The sequence below is a fragment of the Nicotiana sylvestris genome, chromosome 4 (genome assembly GCF_000393655.2).
Source record: "Nicotiana sylvestris chromosome 4, ASM39365v2, whole genome shotgun sequence".
Lineage (NCBI taxonomy): Eukaryota > Viridiplantae > Streptophyta > Magnoliopsida > Solanales > Solanaceae > Nicotiana > Nicotiana sylvestris.
In genome coordinates this window covers 21851011-21866346 of record NC_091060.1, presented here as the reverse complement: position 1 = coordinate 21866346, position 15336 = coordinate 21851011, and the positions used below count along the sequence as shown (strand labels likewise).

At 36.9% G+C, this 15336-nt stretch overlaps 1 protein-coding gene across 1 annotated transcript; it reads right to left on the bottom strand.

Moving 5' to 3' along the window:
* Positions 1–4083: 4083 nt before the first annotated feature.
* Positions 4084–10720, bottom strand: LOC104227476 (FAD synthetase 2, chloroplastic-like). The gene is made up of 5 exons (XM_009779723.2): positions 10406–10720; positions 8660–8712; positions 7528–7663; positions 4833–5008; positions 4084–4744 (listed from the first exon to the last, which is right to left on the bottom strand). Exons 1-5 carry the CDS (start codon positions 10630–10632, stop codon positions 4242–4244), a joined length of 1095 nt encoding a protein of 364 aa, XP_009778025.1. The 5' UTR covers positions 10633–10720; the 3' UTR covers positions 4084–4241.
* Between the last annotated feature and the right edge of the window lie 4616 nt (positions 10721–15336).

Here is a 15336-nt window from a genome sequence, read left to right as displayed (position 1 = left end):
GCCAACAAATATAGGCAATAAGAGAAAGAATAAAAAGAAAAAAAGTACCCAAGAAGACATACTTACGGGATGCGTTCCACTTCTCGAGGATTCGTAGAAACTTGGGGAAGGGGGAGAATCAGGTCTTCGGTTTTCACCCGAACGAACCTCCCCTGCCAGCCTCAGTCTTGGTCCTCGTCGATGCTCGAGAAGGGAGCCTTCCTTGCTCGGCGAACGAGCTTGATCAGACCCCCTCAGAAGATTCGGGGACTGCACAAGCCAAGCAGATGGTCGAAGATGAACCGAGGAGCTTCAGTGTTGTTCACAAAATGGCGTAAGAGGATCACGATCCTCCAGAAGGACGGGTGGATCTGTCCAAGACACTCTTTGACCTTTTACAAAAAGTAAGGACTATGGGGTCCACCTGGGCGAGCTTGAAGGGGCAAGTGTAAACACTCAGATACCCCTTCACGTGAGTGGTAATATCGTTATTGGGTCCGGGAACGACCACGTCCTTACCCTTCTATTTACTGTCTGCTCGGACTACGGATAGGGTTTCTTCAGTGATGGAGCATATGTATCTCCATGCTCACTCGCCTCGGTCTTGTTGGCTAGAGGCTCTCTCGACCTTGAAGTCGTCCCTGATTGAGCAACCCCCATATATGACTTCATGGGGGGCTCCTGAGCCACCTCGGCATCTGCGGCCGGGTGGGAAGATGGAGGGGCAGCCTGTTGAGGCACTGACTTGAAAGTTTTTGCCATTATAATCTGAAAAATATAGGTCTGAAGAAAAATATGAAGATTTGAAGATGGTATAAAGGTATGGAGGTCTGTGTTGAAGGTTCAAAGAAGATATATAAAGATGAAGATGAAGATATGAGGGCTCAATGAACAATATATGAAGATCTGGAGAAGTTAAAAGTCGTTAGAATGTTCGAAGGTGAAGTCTAGAATCGGAAAGTGGAAGAAGTGTGGGGTTGAGGCTTTTATAGGGGAAAAAGCAATCAATACGCGACGTTTCGCATTCGAAGACAGCCATCCGATGACTGACACGTGTTCGAAGTCAGAACGACGCGACTGATGGGACGTTTCGATTTACCCATCATCTCTGTTGTAACGTACGAGTGAAGAAACCAGAGTTCATCTATCGTTTCGGCAAACCTACTCTCCAGAAAACGAGGAGAATATCTGTATACGGGTAAAATTGGGGATGGAGCATACCCCGATTTCCCGTTGAAGAAAATGGAAGAAGGGCATAGACACACGGGACTGAAATCGAGGCTAGGAACCTTTCGTATCGAGACCCATGAAAGAAGAACGATGTGTTCATCACCAGGCATGATAAAGCAATGCTCCCCGGACCTAGAACGAGTTCTAAAACCTCGTGAAACACGATAAACAGTTACATACAACGGATAAAGGACCGTGATATTCGTACCTGACCGGATATCACGGCGCAGATCTCGTCGATGTCAGTTACAGATCAATAATTAACGAGAAAGGAAGATTTACCTTTTTTAGACTAGTACTAGGGATGAGACTCTCTTACTATATAAAAAGAAGGTTTTTTCTTTTGATACACACATTGTAACACGCGAATCAATTCTGCTTTCTAGCTACTGCAAAAGTTCTTAATTAACTATTTTGTTCTTTATTTGCAATTAGGTTCGAACCAAGGGTCCGATCGAGGGCGAAACTACTGTTCAACCTAGGTTCGGGCTACGCCGTAACATTACAACTGGTTTGATCATTCATTTTGTCTTTAACTGGTTTATCTAATATTCTTGATTATTTGTGTTGAATCAATCCAAGTATCCTTAAAATCACATACAAATTTAATTGTTATCCGATTTAAGGGTAAACGGAAAGCTTAGCTGAAAAATGGGTAACAACATTCACTTTCCTCACAAGACCTTAAACCATATAAATTCCCTCCGGACACAGCTTTCAACTTCCCGGTTAATCCTATTAACCAAACCACTGGCATCACTTTCAACAATCAACATAATGCTTTAGATACCAATATCCCTTGATAGTCTGATTCTTCTGAATCTGCATTTACAATATTCACTATATTTGGGTCATTCAAGGGGAGGAGGGTTGCGGTAGGCTGGCAGCTAGCGTAAAACTTATCAATTCATGATGCAGAAGCATAATTAAAATAGCAAAATAAAAGCTTTCCAATAAAAGGCTAGAAGATCCTCATGCTGCTCCCTAGAAACAGCACCAAATTCCAGCTTTATCAAGTCTCAGCACCCCATGTATCTTAGCTAAACCAACCAGCAGAAGTTCCTATATTTCCGGAAATACTCAAATCTTGATTCAAGTACTCCACATGCGAAGAGACAACCCTCGAGCACATTCAGCAGGACTTATACAGAATCTTTGAAAAGATCTCTGAATAGTCTGAATTCCTTGTACACCAAAAAGAACCATGGAGAAGTAGCAAGAACAGACCCTTCCCATTGATCTAATTTGTCAAGAACAACTTGAAGGCCAACAAGAGAGTCATACCTTATAAAAGCTGAAGGAACAGGGCAGGAGAACACAATCTAATTGCATATTGCACATTTCTAATTAGCCAAAGCAACCCCTCTTTACTAGATTTAGCCAAGTGTGTAGGACAGTTTACAAAGTCTTCCAAAGAAAAAACTTCACTTTAGGAAGTACTTGTTAATTCCCATAGCGATATGCCAAGAAGAATTCTGCCTCGACTTAGCAGAGATGCAGCCTTTCCCAGTTACCTTCCATTGAATTCCATTGCGATCTTCACTCTTCTCTGAAGTTCCTCGTACGCTTGTCTTCAAGTCATGAAGGACAAAAAGAGAGAAGTAACAAGTTGAGCTTCAGTCTTGCAACGAAATCTCAATGACCTTCAAATTCCATATAGTTAGATGCAGCATAGTAAGATCACTTACCTTAGCCTCAGGCCAAAGATACCCCTCTGACCTTTAAGCAAAATGGGTTCTTCCCAAAATACAATACCACATGAATGAACAGCTACGTCAGATGGATACCAATACATGGTTAGCAGGGGTATATCCCAGCATAATGACATGCTGCGATCCATTTATCAATCTCAATGGCAATTGCTTAGTGGCCAATGCCTTTGGAGAACCACAAGATGAACCAAAAGGTAGTTAACTTTTAAAGCAAATTTTGGTTGAAACACTAAGGACCCTGTGCAATAAGATCATCCCTGCTTCCAAAGAAGTAGAAACAATACTTTCCCAAATTTAAGATACAACGGTCCTTCAAGCAAAATTCGTCATGATCGTCAAGCTCTTGAAGCTAATCTCTCTTTCAATTAATGTACCATAACAGCTTCTAAGACATTGGATCCTTTATAAATGTCTGAATCTTGAACATTAGTTTGATCTTCTGCAGTTTCCAAAGAACACTCTTGAAGATTGCAGTAAAATTTCCTTATCCGTGAGACAATATTCCAAATGACCACCCACTAGATATTGAACAAGATTTTCACAAGCAATGAGATGGAATGGTAATGACAATCAAGTAAAACCACTCATCATGAAGAAGAGAATAGAAGTCTAGAAGGAGCACACCTTATAGATAGAGACCCAAACATGCTCATAATAAGTGGTCACAAACAGTGGCTATAGACATTGCATTCACTACTTTTGCAGAGTAAACTAAGAAAACAAAATGTTTCCTTTTCATAGTTATATTTGATTTTTAAAAGATACGAAACATCTTGTTAGGAAAAATGAGTAAATACTGTGCATCCTCTTTAACAGTTGAAAATTTTAGATGAAACGGCTCACAATTTCCACAAATTACAAAAGCATAGAAGGAAATGGACAACTCAAGCACTATGATCATTTCATTGGCAAAAAGGATAACAGACAATCAAGTACAACAGGAATATAATCAAGGGATTGTCACAAATTAGACCAAATCCAAAAACACTCGAACAAAGAAAAACAGTAAACAAGTTTCTAACTCAGTCCACTCTTAGTGATAGAACAACATCCATTATGTATGGTAATGATTAAAGGTCACTTCTTCATGAAATGTGCTATTTTCTTGCACGTTTATCAGCTCGTTTCTGTTCATACTACCATATTTTTGGCATTCAGAAAATAACAGTAAACTCAACTATGTTCCCACCAAAAGTATGTGAATTGTGCAACAATGTACCATAAAGAATCGTACACATACCTAAAGACTGAAGGACATTCAGAAATGGTCGCACTAAAGAATTATGGGGAATGAAATTACATAATTTGAACCTCATCAAACTATTGACTACCAAAGTCAATACCTAGTATCTTTACGTCTCGAGAAGTAATACAAGTAAAATTAGCTACCTCATAGCATTCCAAATGAATACCAGTTGTATCAACTATGACTCTGCAGGGTACAACATTCTCGTCAATCGAAACTGAACAATTCTCATAAAGACCTTCCTTGGGTGCAAGATTCAACAAACAAGACTTGGGAGCTGACAGCCTATTTCTCTCACTAATAATCCTTTCTTGGTCCTCCATCGTTAAAACAAGACGATGGTTGCGACCTAATAGCTCTGACACATATTTCATGTCTCCCTTGTCAAGGGCATACCTAACACGAGTAGATGATACTTGCCCTCTCTCCTTTTTTCCGTGAGAGTTTAAGGCTCGAGAAATTTGATTCTTGTCCATGACAGAATTGATTATATAAGCCTCTAATCCATACTCTTCACAGAGCTTCACAAGGTCCGATGCATCACCAGAAGCTCTATATCCAAAACGATAGTTTTCGCCTGAGATCATCAAGACATCCTCATATATTCTTTTCTTTTCTTAGTTTATATTGGAATCTCTATGTCAAGTTAGGATGTAACAACATACCAGCAACAACTCCTCGCACTCCCAGCTCTTTGGACAGCTTCTCCACAAACTGACGAGGCGTAAGAGATCGAACTTTGGAAAATTCTATCTGGAATTCCCTTGGGATTACATTACCGCAATAAGGAGCCCAAGATGAAAGAATCCTTTTGCGATCACAGTCGGCAACAATGGGAGCCCTGTGTAGAAAATATACACAAAATGATGCAATGATTCTTTCTCATTTCATGATGTAGCATTTCATAAAGACCACTAACTAAAGAAGGAACTACTCAACACGCTTGAGCAAGGTTAGGAGGACATGTTCAGCAGATTATAAAAACCTTACAGCTTCAGAGATCAAATTTTATAACCCATGACTTTTCCTATATACTACTTGAGCAGAATAAAGTTCGATAAATATTTTATTTTCAAGGAGCAAATCAAGGTTCTGTAACATGAGGTTAAGGACATCATTTGAATTTAAGATGGAGGAACTCTTACTAGTCACTAAAAACAGAAAGAAAGAAAAAAGGACATCCACTTAAGTTTTCCTGTGGGAATATACACTGTTGCAGGAATTAATTGATTTAAGCCAAATACATATGCAGCCCTTTAAACTTGTCCCATTTTATCATCTAGACACCTCAATTAACTATTGTGCCTATTGAACACTTGAACTTGAGCCAAACTGTGCCTATGAGACACAACTCGCTGACATGGCACATAGCGTGTCTTTCGCCCAAAACTATGCGCATTTTACTGAAAAACAAATATGAAGTTATCATAGGTAAATTCATTTTTTGGCTATTTCTGATAACTGCTATTTTCCGTCATCTTCTCCGACTCATTTTCCTCTTCTTTTTTGGACTCCATACCAGATTCAAATCCAATAAAGTATTTCATCTTCTTCTTATTTATCCTATAGAAAGCCTATCAAACACCACTCCTCTCCATCATTCTATTCAGACACCATTCTCTCTTCTGACCCGCCTAAATAATATGCGCCACCTTCATCAGAAAACGGTCCATGATATAGCCAAGGAAAAATACGTCAACTGACCCATTCTCCCTCAAGAATAATAATAGTCGTACCTTTTTAGCAAATTTTCAAAATCTTATCTTTTAAACAAGAAAGCTACTATACAAAATTCTAAATGAACAATACAGGAGTAATATATACATTCACGTATTATCTACAAATCGTGTATCATTCTTCTTGATTGCATGTTGTTCCTATTTTTCTATTATTTCTGTGTTGTTACTGATATTGTCCCCTTTTGTCTTTTTGTCTTCTTGAGCCGAGGGTCTTTCGGAAACAGTCTCTCTACTCCTTCGGGGTAGGGGTAAGGTCTGCGTACACACTACCCTCCCCGAACCCCACTAGTGGAATGTCACTGAATCGTTGTTGTTGTTGTATTATCTACAAATCCATCACTTAGGGGAGAGAGGTTAGTTGATTGGTCTTGTGTATGTAATGGTGATTTGTGGAGGAAGGATGTAATCTGGTCCCTATCGGTTGATGTCATGGGGGTGAGATTCCTCAGTGGTGGAACATTGGCAAACCAGGATGGTGAGTATTTGCGAATGGAAGAAGAAAAAAAAAGGGATAAAAGGGGGATCTGAATGTTTCAGCAATTTGTGAACTCAAAATGAGACTTACCCCCCAAAATAACCTTTCTCCAAAGATGACTCAATCGAGCTTGGAGATGACAAAAATGATGATTCATTGATACTGGTGACAAGGCAACTTTATCCGGTGAAAATGGAGTCGCCCAGGCAGTTGACGGGGATTCAGGGTCAATCTGGGATGAACTTGTTTTTGCCAGTGTCGGGGTGATGATAATTTGATAACAAAGAAAACGTAATTCCGGCTGGTATTGTCCCCTTTTTCACCGGATTCTTCTGTTTCTGGTTACTGTTTCCTTTTTCCTCCAGATATTGACTTTTTCCTTATCTAACGTGGCTCTTTCTTATGGGTCATATTTGCTACATACAGAGAGAGGTACTCATGTATTGAACTTAGTTTAGATTATAAAATATGTGTTCAATTGATACAGCTTGAATATAGGTGAAGTGCTCAATAGGTACAAGCATTAGTTCAGGTGTCTTAATGGAAAAATAGGGCAAGTTTAAAGGGCCATCTATGCGTTCAGCCAGTGATTTATTTCTTCAATTTATCCTTTTTTTTTATGAAGAATTTATCCTTTTTGTTAAATCTTGAATTAAAAACATATGGTTATATTTTCGTGCTCTTTGCACATACTCTGAATTGATCATCCTATTAACAGAAATTCCTAAACTAAAGAGTGCAAGTCAACAAATCTAGTGCTTCGGAGAAAGAGCATCTGTAGGTCCACAGAATTATGCTTTAAATAGAGGCATGAAGGTGCAGCATTGCTACCACTTAAGAGGTTGCAAAGAGACAGCTCTCTAGCTCGCTCTTTCTCTCTCTCTCTCACACACACACACATTTATCCCTCCCTCCCTCTCTCTCTCTCACACACACACACACTCACTCACACACACACACACATTTAGAGAATGCGAGATAGAACTCCCTGGTTGAACCTAGCTACTATTACAGGTTTGGGTGTAGCAGCGAGAGTTGAGTCGAAGTTCACCATTCTCTACTTTTATGGTCTTCCAGGGAGAGAATATTTCTCTATTAACATTCTATTAGAGTAGAGTAAAGTAGAAGAGAGAACAGAAGTTATACCTCGGTTCCCATCCAAGTACTTCCGCCATTCCAACAAATGAAAGAAGAAATGGAATTCCTCTCTTAGCTGCTTGGATTGCAAGCTCACGATGACCAATATGGAGTGCATCAAACTTCCCCAGAGCTACTATCCCGCCTATTGAAATGATACCAATGATCGAGAATTTACACATAAATGATATCCAAGAATCCTCTATTTCTTCTCATTTACAACCCAAAGTAGCAAGTGGAATTGAAACTCTTTTTTTTTTCTATTGATGATAAGAAACAAGTAGAAATGAAACTCACTAATATAAAAATGTAATTGTAGGTCCAAAGTAAATTTAGAATAAAATTTGCAGATTGACCATTCAACTGTTCACAGCTAGATTATCCCTATTTCTTCTTATACAAAAATAAGTGCACGGTATGGAAAGAACAGGTCTAAAGTGTTAGCAAAACAAATTGAGGAAAGAATGGACAATATTTCCCTTTATAATGACCCGTGTTGGAGCATGTATCAATGACTTTCACTTTTTCTTTTCTACGATCTTGTGGTCAAATTTCTGTCAGAGGAAGGCATTAAACTGAAGCTTTCACAGGGTCATACATACCCTTCATGTTACCAATACCTCTAGGTGTGCTTTGGTGAGAGAAATTTTCCCTAACCTTGAAATGGAAGTTATCCAAGAACATAAAGACAAGATGTCCTCGCAGTGGAACATATTTTGTAATTTCCTGAAGTGATTGCAGGAAATCTGATGGTTGGTCATATATTGTGTGAAATTTCATGCTTTGCCGAGATAGTTGATCTCCAGCTTATGTTAGAACTGAAGTAGAAGAACCTTCCATTATTGCAGGAAATCTTGTTATCCTCTTTCCCCATTTTCTTTAGAGAACCAGGAATAGGAAAAGAAAAAAATTACAAAAGGAAAGAATGAGCACAAGAGCCAATGGCAACGTAACCAAGAATTATGAAATAAGAATGGCTGAGAACAATTGTAGAACAAGGTATCTGTGTAGCCCTTAATCACTCAAGAAACTTAATGATTTATAATAAATGATAAAACAAAATGGGTATTGATATATACTCAGCATACATATGATACCATTTAATAATATTATTACAAGTAGTATATGGGTTAGAACACACCTGCAAGCATTGGCAATCTTTCTGATGGAGGCTCCTCATCTTTTCCAGATTGGCTTTACATAAAAATTGTGAAGAAAACACATATGAGCACTGGGATTCTAAAGTAAATCATACTGTAGAATACAAAATGACATTACAATGTCAATGCAATGGAATAAAGAACTCTGACTTAGATTTAATGGAAACCCAACCTCGGTAAGCTTCATTTAAACATAAAATGGAAACTACCGGCAAAATCTATGTCCAGGTGAAACTATTTAAATGTATAACCCTCTCATCTAAAAACTTATAACAATTAGAAGGAAGACAGTCTTATTTATTTGTTTTAGGTCTACAACATGCTCTCTCATGTGCAAGGCCTGAATCTTTTTAGTGGGCCAAGCACGTCCGAATATTTTTATAGATGACACGCGATGAGATTCAAACACAGGCATGTGTCTGCTCTGTTATCTGGTTGAAGCGTGTGAAACCTCTCGTCTAAAATTTAAACTGTCTGAGAGAAATAATTATATTTACACCACAGTTTGGTATGCACAAACGCATACCCACCTACTTATATGATATTCCAATAAACTTATCATATTATTTTCGTCAAAAATGTAATCCCAGCTTAATGTTGCAACAAATTTTCCACTTCAATATTATTACAGTTATAAAAGAAAATCTCCTTCCAGCCCTTCTTTCGCTTACTCTATTCGCAAGAATAATGAGCTATTTTTTATAATGAGCTTATAATTCTAGTTTTTTTAAAAAACTTCCTTTCTACACTTTCCTTTTAAATGACAAAAGGTCTTAAAATACCAGTGTAATAGAGATAAAATTTATCTCAAACTATTAGAAAGCAAGGAGCTTTGTATTCTGGTTGCACACAGTTGATAAAACAGACCCCAAACTCACTCAATTTTTATTCTTATAATATCGAGAAATTCCTGAAGGTCAGTGGTGCACAGTTCGAAACTCAATGCATAACGAGCCTGCTCCTCTACCCTTCCTCACTTAAAGACCAACATCCACTGCAGAGTTCGAATCCCGTGCTGCGCTCTTACCACTAGACGAAAGCCTGGGGCCAAAATCACTCGATTTATTGCTCAAACAAGAACTATGTTAAATTACCTCAAACTTCCAGAAAGTTAAGAGCTTCCTGTATTCTGAATATCTGGGTCGTACAAAATTGACAAAAAACCACCCCCAAATAACTGAAATCACTGCTTAAATAAGAACATCTCTGATAAATACCTCAAACTACCACAAAAAATAAACTAAATTTACTGCTCAATGCAGAAAAATTATGACAAATTGACTCAAACTTTCAGAAAATAAAGAGCTTTAGATATTCTGAAGATTTGGATTATACACAATTCACAAAAGTACCCCAAAAGAACTAAATTTACTGCTCAAATTACCCGAAAAATCACTAATTTTACTGCTAAAAAATAAAGATGTTACAAATTTACCTCAAACATTCAGAAAGCAAAGAGCTTTGGATATTCTGAAGATTTGGCTAGTACACAATTCATAGAAAGTACCCAAAAAACCAAATTTACAGCTCAAATGTACACCCAAAAAGCACTAAATTTACTGCTGAAAGAGTAAAAGATGTACAAATTACCTCAAACTTTCAGAAAGTAAAGAGCTTTGAATATTCTGAAAATTTGGCTAGTACCCAAAAAGACTAAATTTACAGCTCAAATAAAAAATCACTAAAATTGCTGCTGAAATAGTAAAAGATGTTACTATAAGATTTACCTCAAAGTTTGAGAAAGCAAAGAGCTTTGGGTATTTGAAGAATTGGGCTGAACACAATTGACCCCAAAATCACTAACTTTATTTCTTAATCTAAATCTGAAGTAGTTGAATGAAGAAGTTGAGATTGGTGGAGAAGCAGCAGTGAAAATGGGAGTTGTAGAAGTGCAGAATTGGTGAAAATTAGAGTCTCTTAAGTGCTGGGATATACAGCGAGACCCACCCAACATTCTTATTTTTCATCAGAAGAAGAATATGGAAATGGGTGTTGGCCGGCCTATTGCTGTAGCAATTTTTTTTCTTGGTTTTATTTGTATCGATAGTTTTGATTCTCCTTTTTGTTTATTTTTCTTTTGTTGGGGAGAGAGAAGGGTGGCTGAAGAATTTAATAATTTATGTTTTACTAATCTAATCCACGTGTTATAATTCATGTATAATTTGTTTTTCATACGATCCCTAAGAACATTGCTATATAATCTTTTGTGTTATAAATATATTATATTATGGATGTTCGTTTAGTACTCTGTTGTAAATAATCTTCCTGAAGAAGCTTATCCATATGGGACTCCACCGTAAATATGTTTATCTATTTAGTACTCTATTGGAAATAAGCTTCCTGAAGAAGCTTATCACTTCGGTACCCGGTTATGGATAAACATTACCCTAGGTAGAAGATTATCCATACCGGGTATAATAAGCTTATCCATTCAGTACTCCGTTATGGATAAACATTGCTCTCAGTAGAAGATTATCCATATCTGGTATAGTAGCAGCTTACACAGCAACTTGCAGTAGCAGCTTACACAACAGCTTGCGTAGCAGCTTACACAGCAGCTTCATTTCTTCTATAAATAGAAGAAATTTCAGTTCATTATGTACATCAGTTTGAATTCGAATAATATATCAGTTTCTCTCTATACTTGTCTTTACTTTATAGTCTTTATTTTATAACACGTTATCAGCACGAGACTCTGCCATCTCGAGCAAATATTTTGAAAGTATCTGAGGTAAGAACTTTCTTTTCCTAAATAATGTCAAATCTTTCTAAACTTGAATTTGTAGCCCTGGATATATCGGGCAAAAGCTACATGTCTTGGGTGCTTGATGCTGAAATTCATCTTGATGCGATGGGTCTGGCAGACACCATCAAAGACAAAAATCAGGCATCAAACCAAGACCGTGCCAAAGCAATGATATTCCTACGCCATCACCTTGATGAGGGCCTGAAAATGGAATATCTTACTGTTAAAGATCCAGTCATACTGTGGAATAATTTGAAAGATAGATATGACCACCTGAAGATGGTCGTTCTTCCACAGGCACGATATGATTGGACTCATCTAAGGCTACAAGATTTTAAATCTATCAGTGAGTATAATTCTGCTATGTTCAGAATTATTTCCCAATTGAAGTTATGTGGTGATAATATTACTGATCATGATATGTTGGAGAAAACTTTCACCACTTTTCATGCCTCGAATATGCTCCTGCAGCAGCAATATCGAGAGATGGGATTTAAAAAGTATTCTGAACTTATCTCACATCTTCTTATAGCCGAGCAACATAATGGGCTATTAATGAAAAATCATGAAAGCCGACCTACTGGTTCTTGTCCATTCCCTGAAGTGAATGAGACGAACTTCCACCAGGCTAAACGTGGAAAAGGTCGTGGCCCCAGTCGTGGTCATGGTCGTGGTCGGGAAAGAAACTCTAATCATGGTAATAATAATGCACCAAAGAACACTCCTCACTACCAGCAGTGGAAAAGGAAGGAACAAAAGCATGAAGCGGTGCAAGCACCAAATGCAGAAAATGCATGCTATAGATGTGGAGAAAAAGGGCACTGGTCACGTACCTGTCGTATACCAAAGCACCTGGTTGAGCTTTATCAAGCCTTCTTAAAGAAGACAGAGAAAAATGCTGAAGCAAATTTTATTTCTGAAGATAATTTAGACTTCATGCATTTGGATGTAACTGATTACCTTGCACTCCCAGAAGGAGAAACAAGTCATGTAATCGGTGGTGAATCTGTAGAAATGTAAATATTTTAATTTTTGTTATTTGTAATAGATAGTATGGTTATGTAATTGTTGTACATAAAGAAAAATTATGATTTGATAATGATGTTTACTATAATATATCTTGTTTATGTCATTTTGAAGAATATGGATAACATTATTAGATCAACTTAAACTCTAGCAGAGTTTGCAAGAAATATACAACCACAAGAAGTGGTTATATTTCGTATATCTCATTGTAATTATATTTTGTTAACTACCAGAAGTGGTATATGCCTATGATCACCAGAAGTGATAATTTAGGCTTTCTATGGTTACAATTGAAGATAAGCTACATAAATATTCTCTATATTAAATGCACGCCTCGATTTGCTCCTGAAGTAGTAAATATTTTAAAAGAGGTTGAGGCATCACAATTTGATGTGATTAATGCGCATTCAGATAATTATGTTCGATTTCCTGAAGGATGAGAACTTTTGATAATATTAATCCATTCCCTGAAGTGAATGTGACAATACTAATAAGTCGGGTAAATATGAACGCGCTCTTGATGTGAATACATTACAATTCACCTCCAGAAGAGTTAATATAATTGAGAGAATATATACTCAATATTTCGTATTTTAAATTTGCTCCTGAAGAAGTAACACAATTGAAATTGCCTCCTGAAGTGGAAAAATATTATGAAGAAGAGTTTTCGTGTGCTTAAACAATTGTTTTACATTGTTTATTTGATTGTGATTTTCTCTCATGACACCAGCAGTGTCTGAGCAATATTTGATAGTACAAAATGTATCAACAACTCCTGAAGAGCTAAATGTTTGCCTAAAGAATACATGACACCAGTAGTGTCAGATAAATATTAGATTGTGGATAATAAATGAAGGCTCTCGAAGAGCTTATATACAAATATGTCATTCATATTATATGATTATGGTCAAAACATATGTTGTAGTAAACCTGAAGTTTACTAATACAAATGACTATCATATTGAGACTACAAATGATTGGAAGATTGATAATCTTCATGTTTCCACAATCATAGGGGGTAAAATAATATGTATGTGAGAAGTTACCCGCCTTATTCTTTAATTTGTACTATATCATGTATCACAGTAAACCAGAAGTTTACTAAAGCAAAAGTTTATGCCATAGTAAACCAGAAGTTTACTAAGAGATAGCACATGACATGATAAACTTGAAGTTTTCATTTGCCATTTTTAAATGAGCTATTTGAGAATTCAGATAAGCATATACTAAAGAACTAGAAGATTCTTCAGGAATTCTCATGTGTTGCTTGTTCTCATAATGAATTGATTATACCAGCTAAAGTTGGGACTAAGACCCCTGATTCTGAAATATATAAAAGGTGAATATGGGCCCGTTCACCTATCATGTGAACCACTTATAGGTGCATATATGAGATGGTTACATGTGTAATTATTGTCAACCTGCAGTTTGGCATTTGGAATTGCTTTTCTCGATTAAGAGCATAATTTTCAGATTATGAAATCAAGACAGTTCATCTTGATAATGTTGGTTTATATCCAAGCTGGTTTAGCATTGAATACCTCCTATTAATGGCTAAACCATTGCTTATGAGAACAAAGCTTCATGTGTTGGTCTAAGATTTTCTAAATTGCATATAGCAGCACTTGTATGCATCAGATCAACAATATATGATAAGTCCTCCCTTCACAATTGGTTTAGGATCAGAAACCAAATATTTTTACTATCTTTTGTTGTGTGGTATATGATTAATTTCTCTACCATAATACACAAAGATATGTTTCCCAAAGATGATTGGGGATATATGTTAGTTTTTCTAACATTTGGGGGATGGAATAAACAGTTGAAAAATATGCTATATGAATCGAATTATCATGATCCTCACTTAGAAGATAATTCAAGTCGAATGCCAGAAGCATTTGCTGATCCAAAATTAAATATCATATTTCAGCTGCAAATGCTCCTATTAAAATTAAAGTCCCTGAAGGATAGAGTTTACTGTACGCATGAAGCGTGGTAGACCAATCGGTTCCAAAGGTAACAATCCTTGAAAAATAGTAGGAGCTAATGATCAAAATGAGGAGGAAATAAGCTCTAGAAGAGCCCACGACATAACATTTCATGAAACTCCCGAAAAAGTTCAGGTACCTGAAAATAAAGAAAGTGATGAGATCTCCACAAGTTATGTCGCTTCGGAACTGACACAAAATGATCGTCGACGATATATTTAATACAATATAGTGCACAATATTGTAAAAGATTGTGAGGATCGGACTAGCAGTCCAGACACTTGAAGATGTCATACCATTTAGATACAAGTCTTAACCTATATGACTTATTTGGCTAAATCTATATGAAGATCCTTGAAGGATTGAAAATGCCCGAAGCATATAATTCAAAGTCTTGAGAAATGTACTCGATCAAATTATAAAGATCTTTGTACGGTTTAAAGCAATCTGTGCGCGTGTGGTATAATCGCCTCAGTAAATATTTGCTGAAAGAAAGTTACATAAATTATGTTATTTGTCCATGTATTTTTATAAAGAAAATGTCATCAAAATTTGTTACACTTGCTGTTTATGTTGGTGACATAAATCTTATTGGAACTCCGGAAGAGCTCCAAGAGGGTCTTAAAAATACTTTTACATGGACAAAGTGTACCCATTAAGTACACCAATGAATATTCAATCACTTGAAGTGAATAAGGATCCGTTCCAACCTCTAGAAGAGGATGAGGAGCTCCTTGGTCCTGAAATACTCTATCTCGGTGTAGATGGTGCACTTATTTATCTTGCTAATGCTAACAAAAGTGGTGCAGATCGTATTGGTAATGCAGATGCAGGTTATTTATCCGATACCCATAAAGCTCGATTTCAAACAGGCAAGCATGGAGTGCATATGATTGAG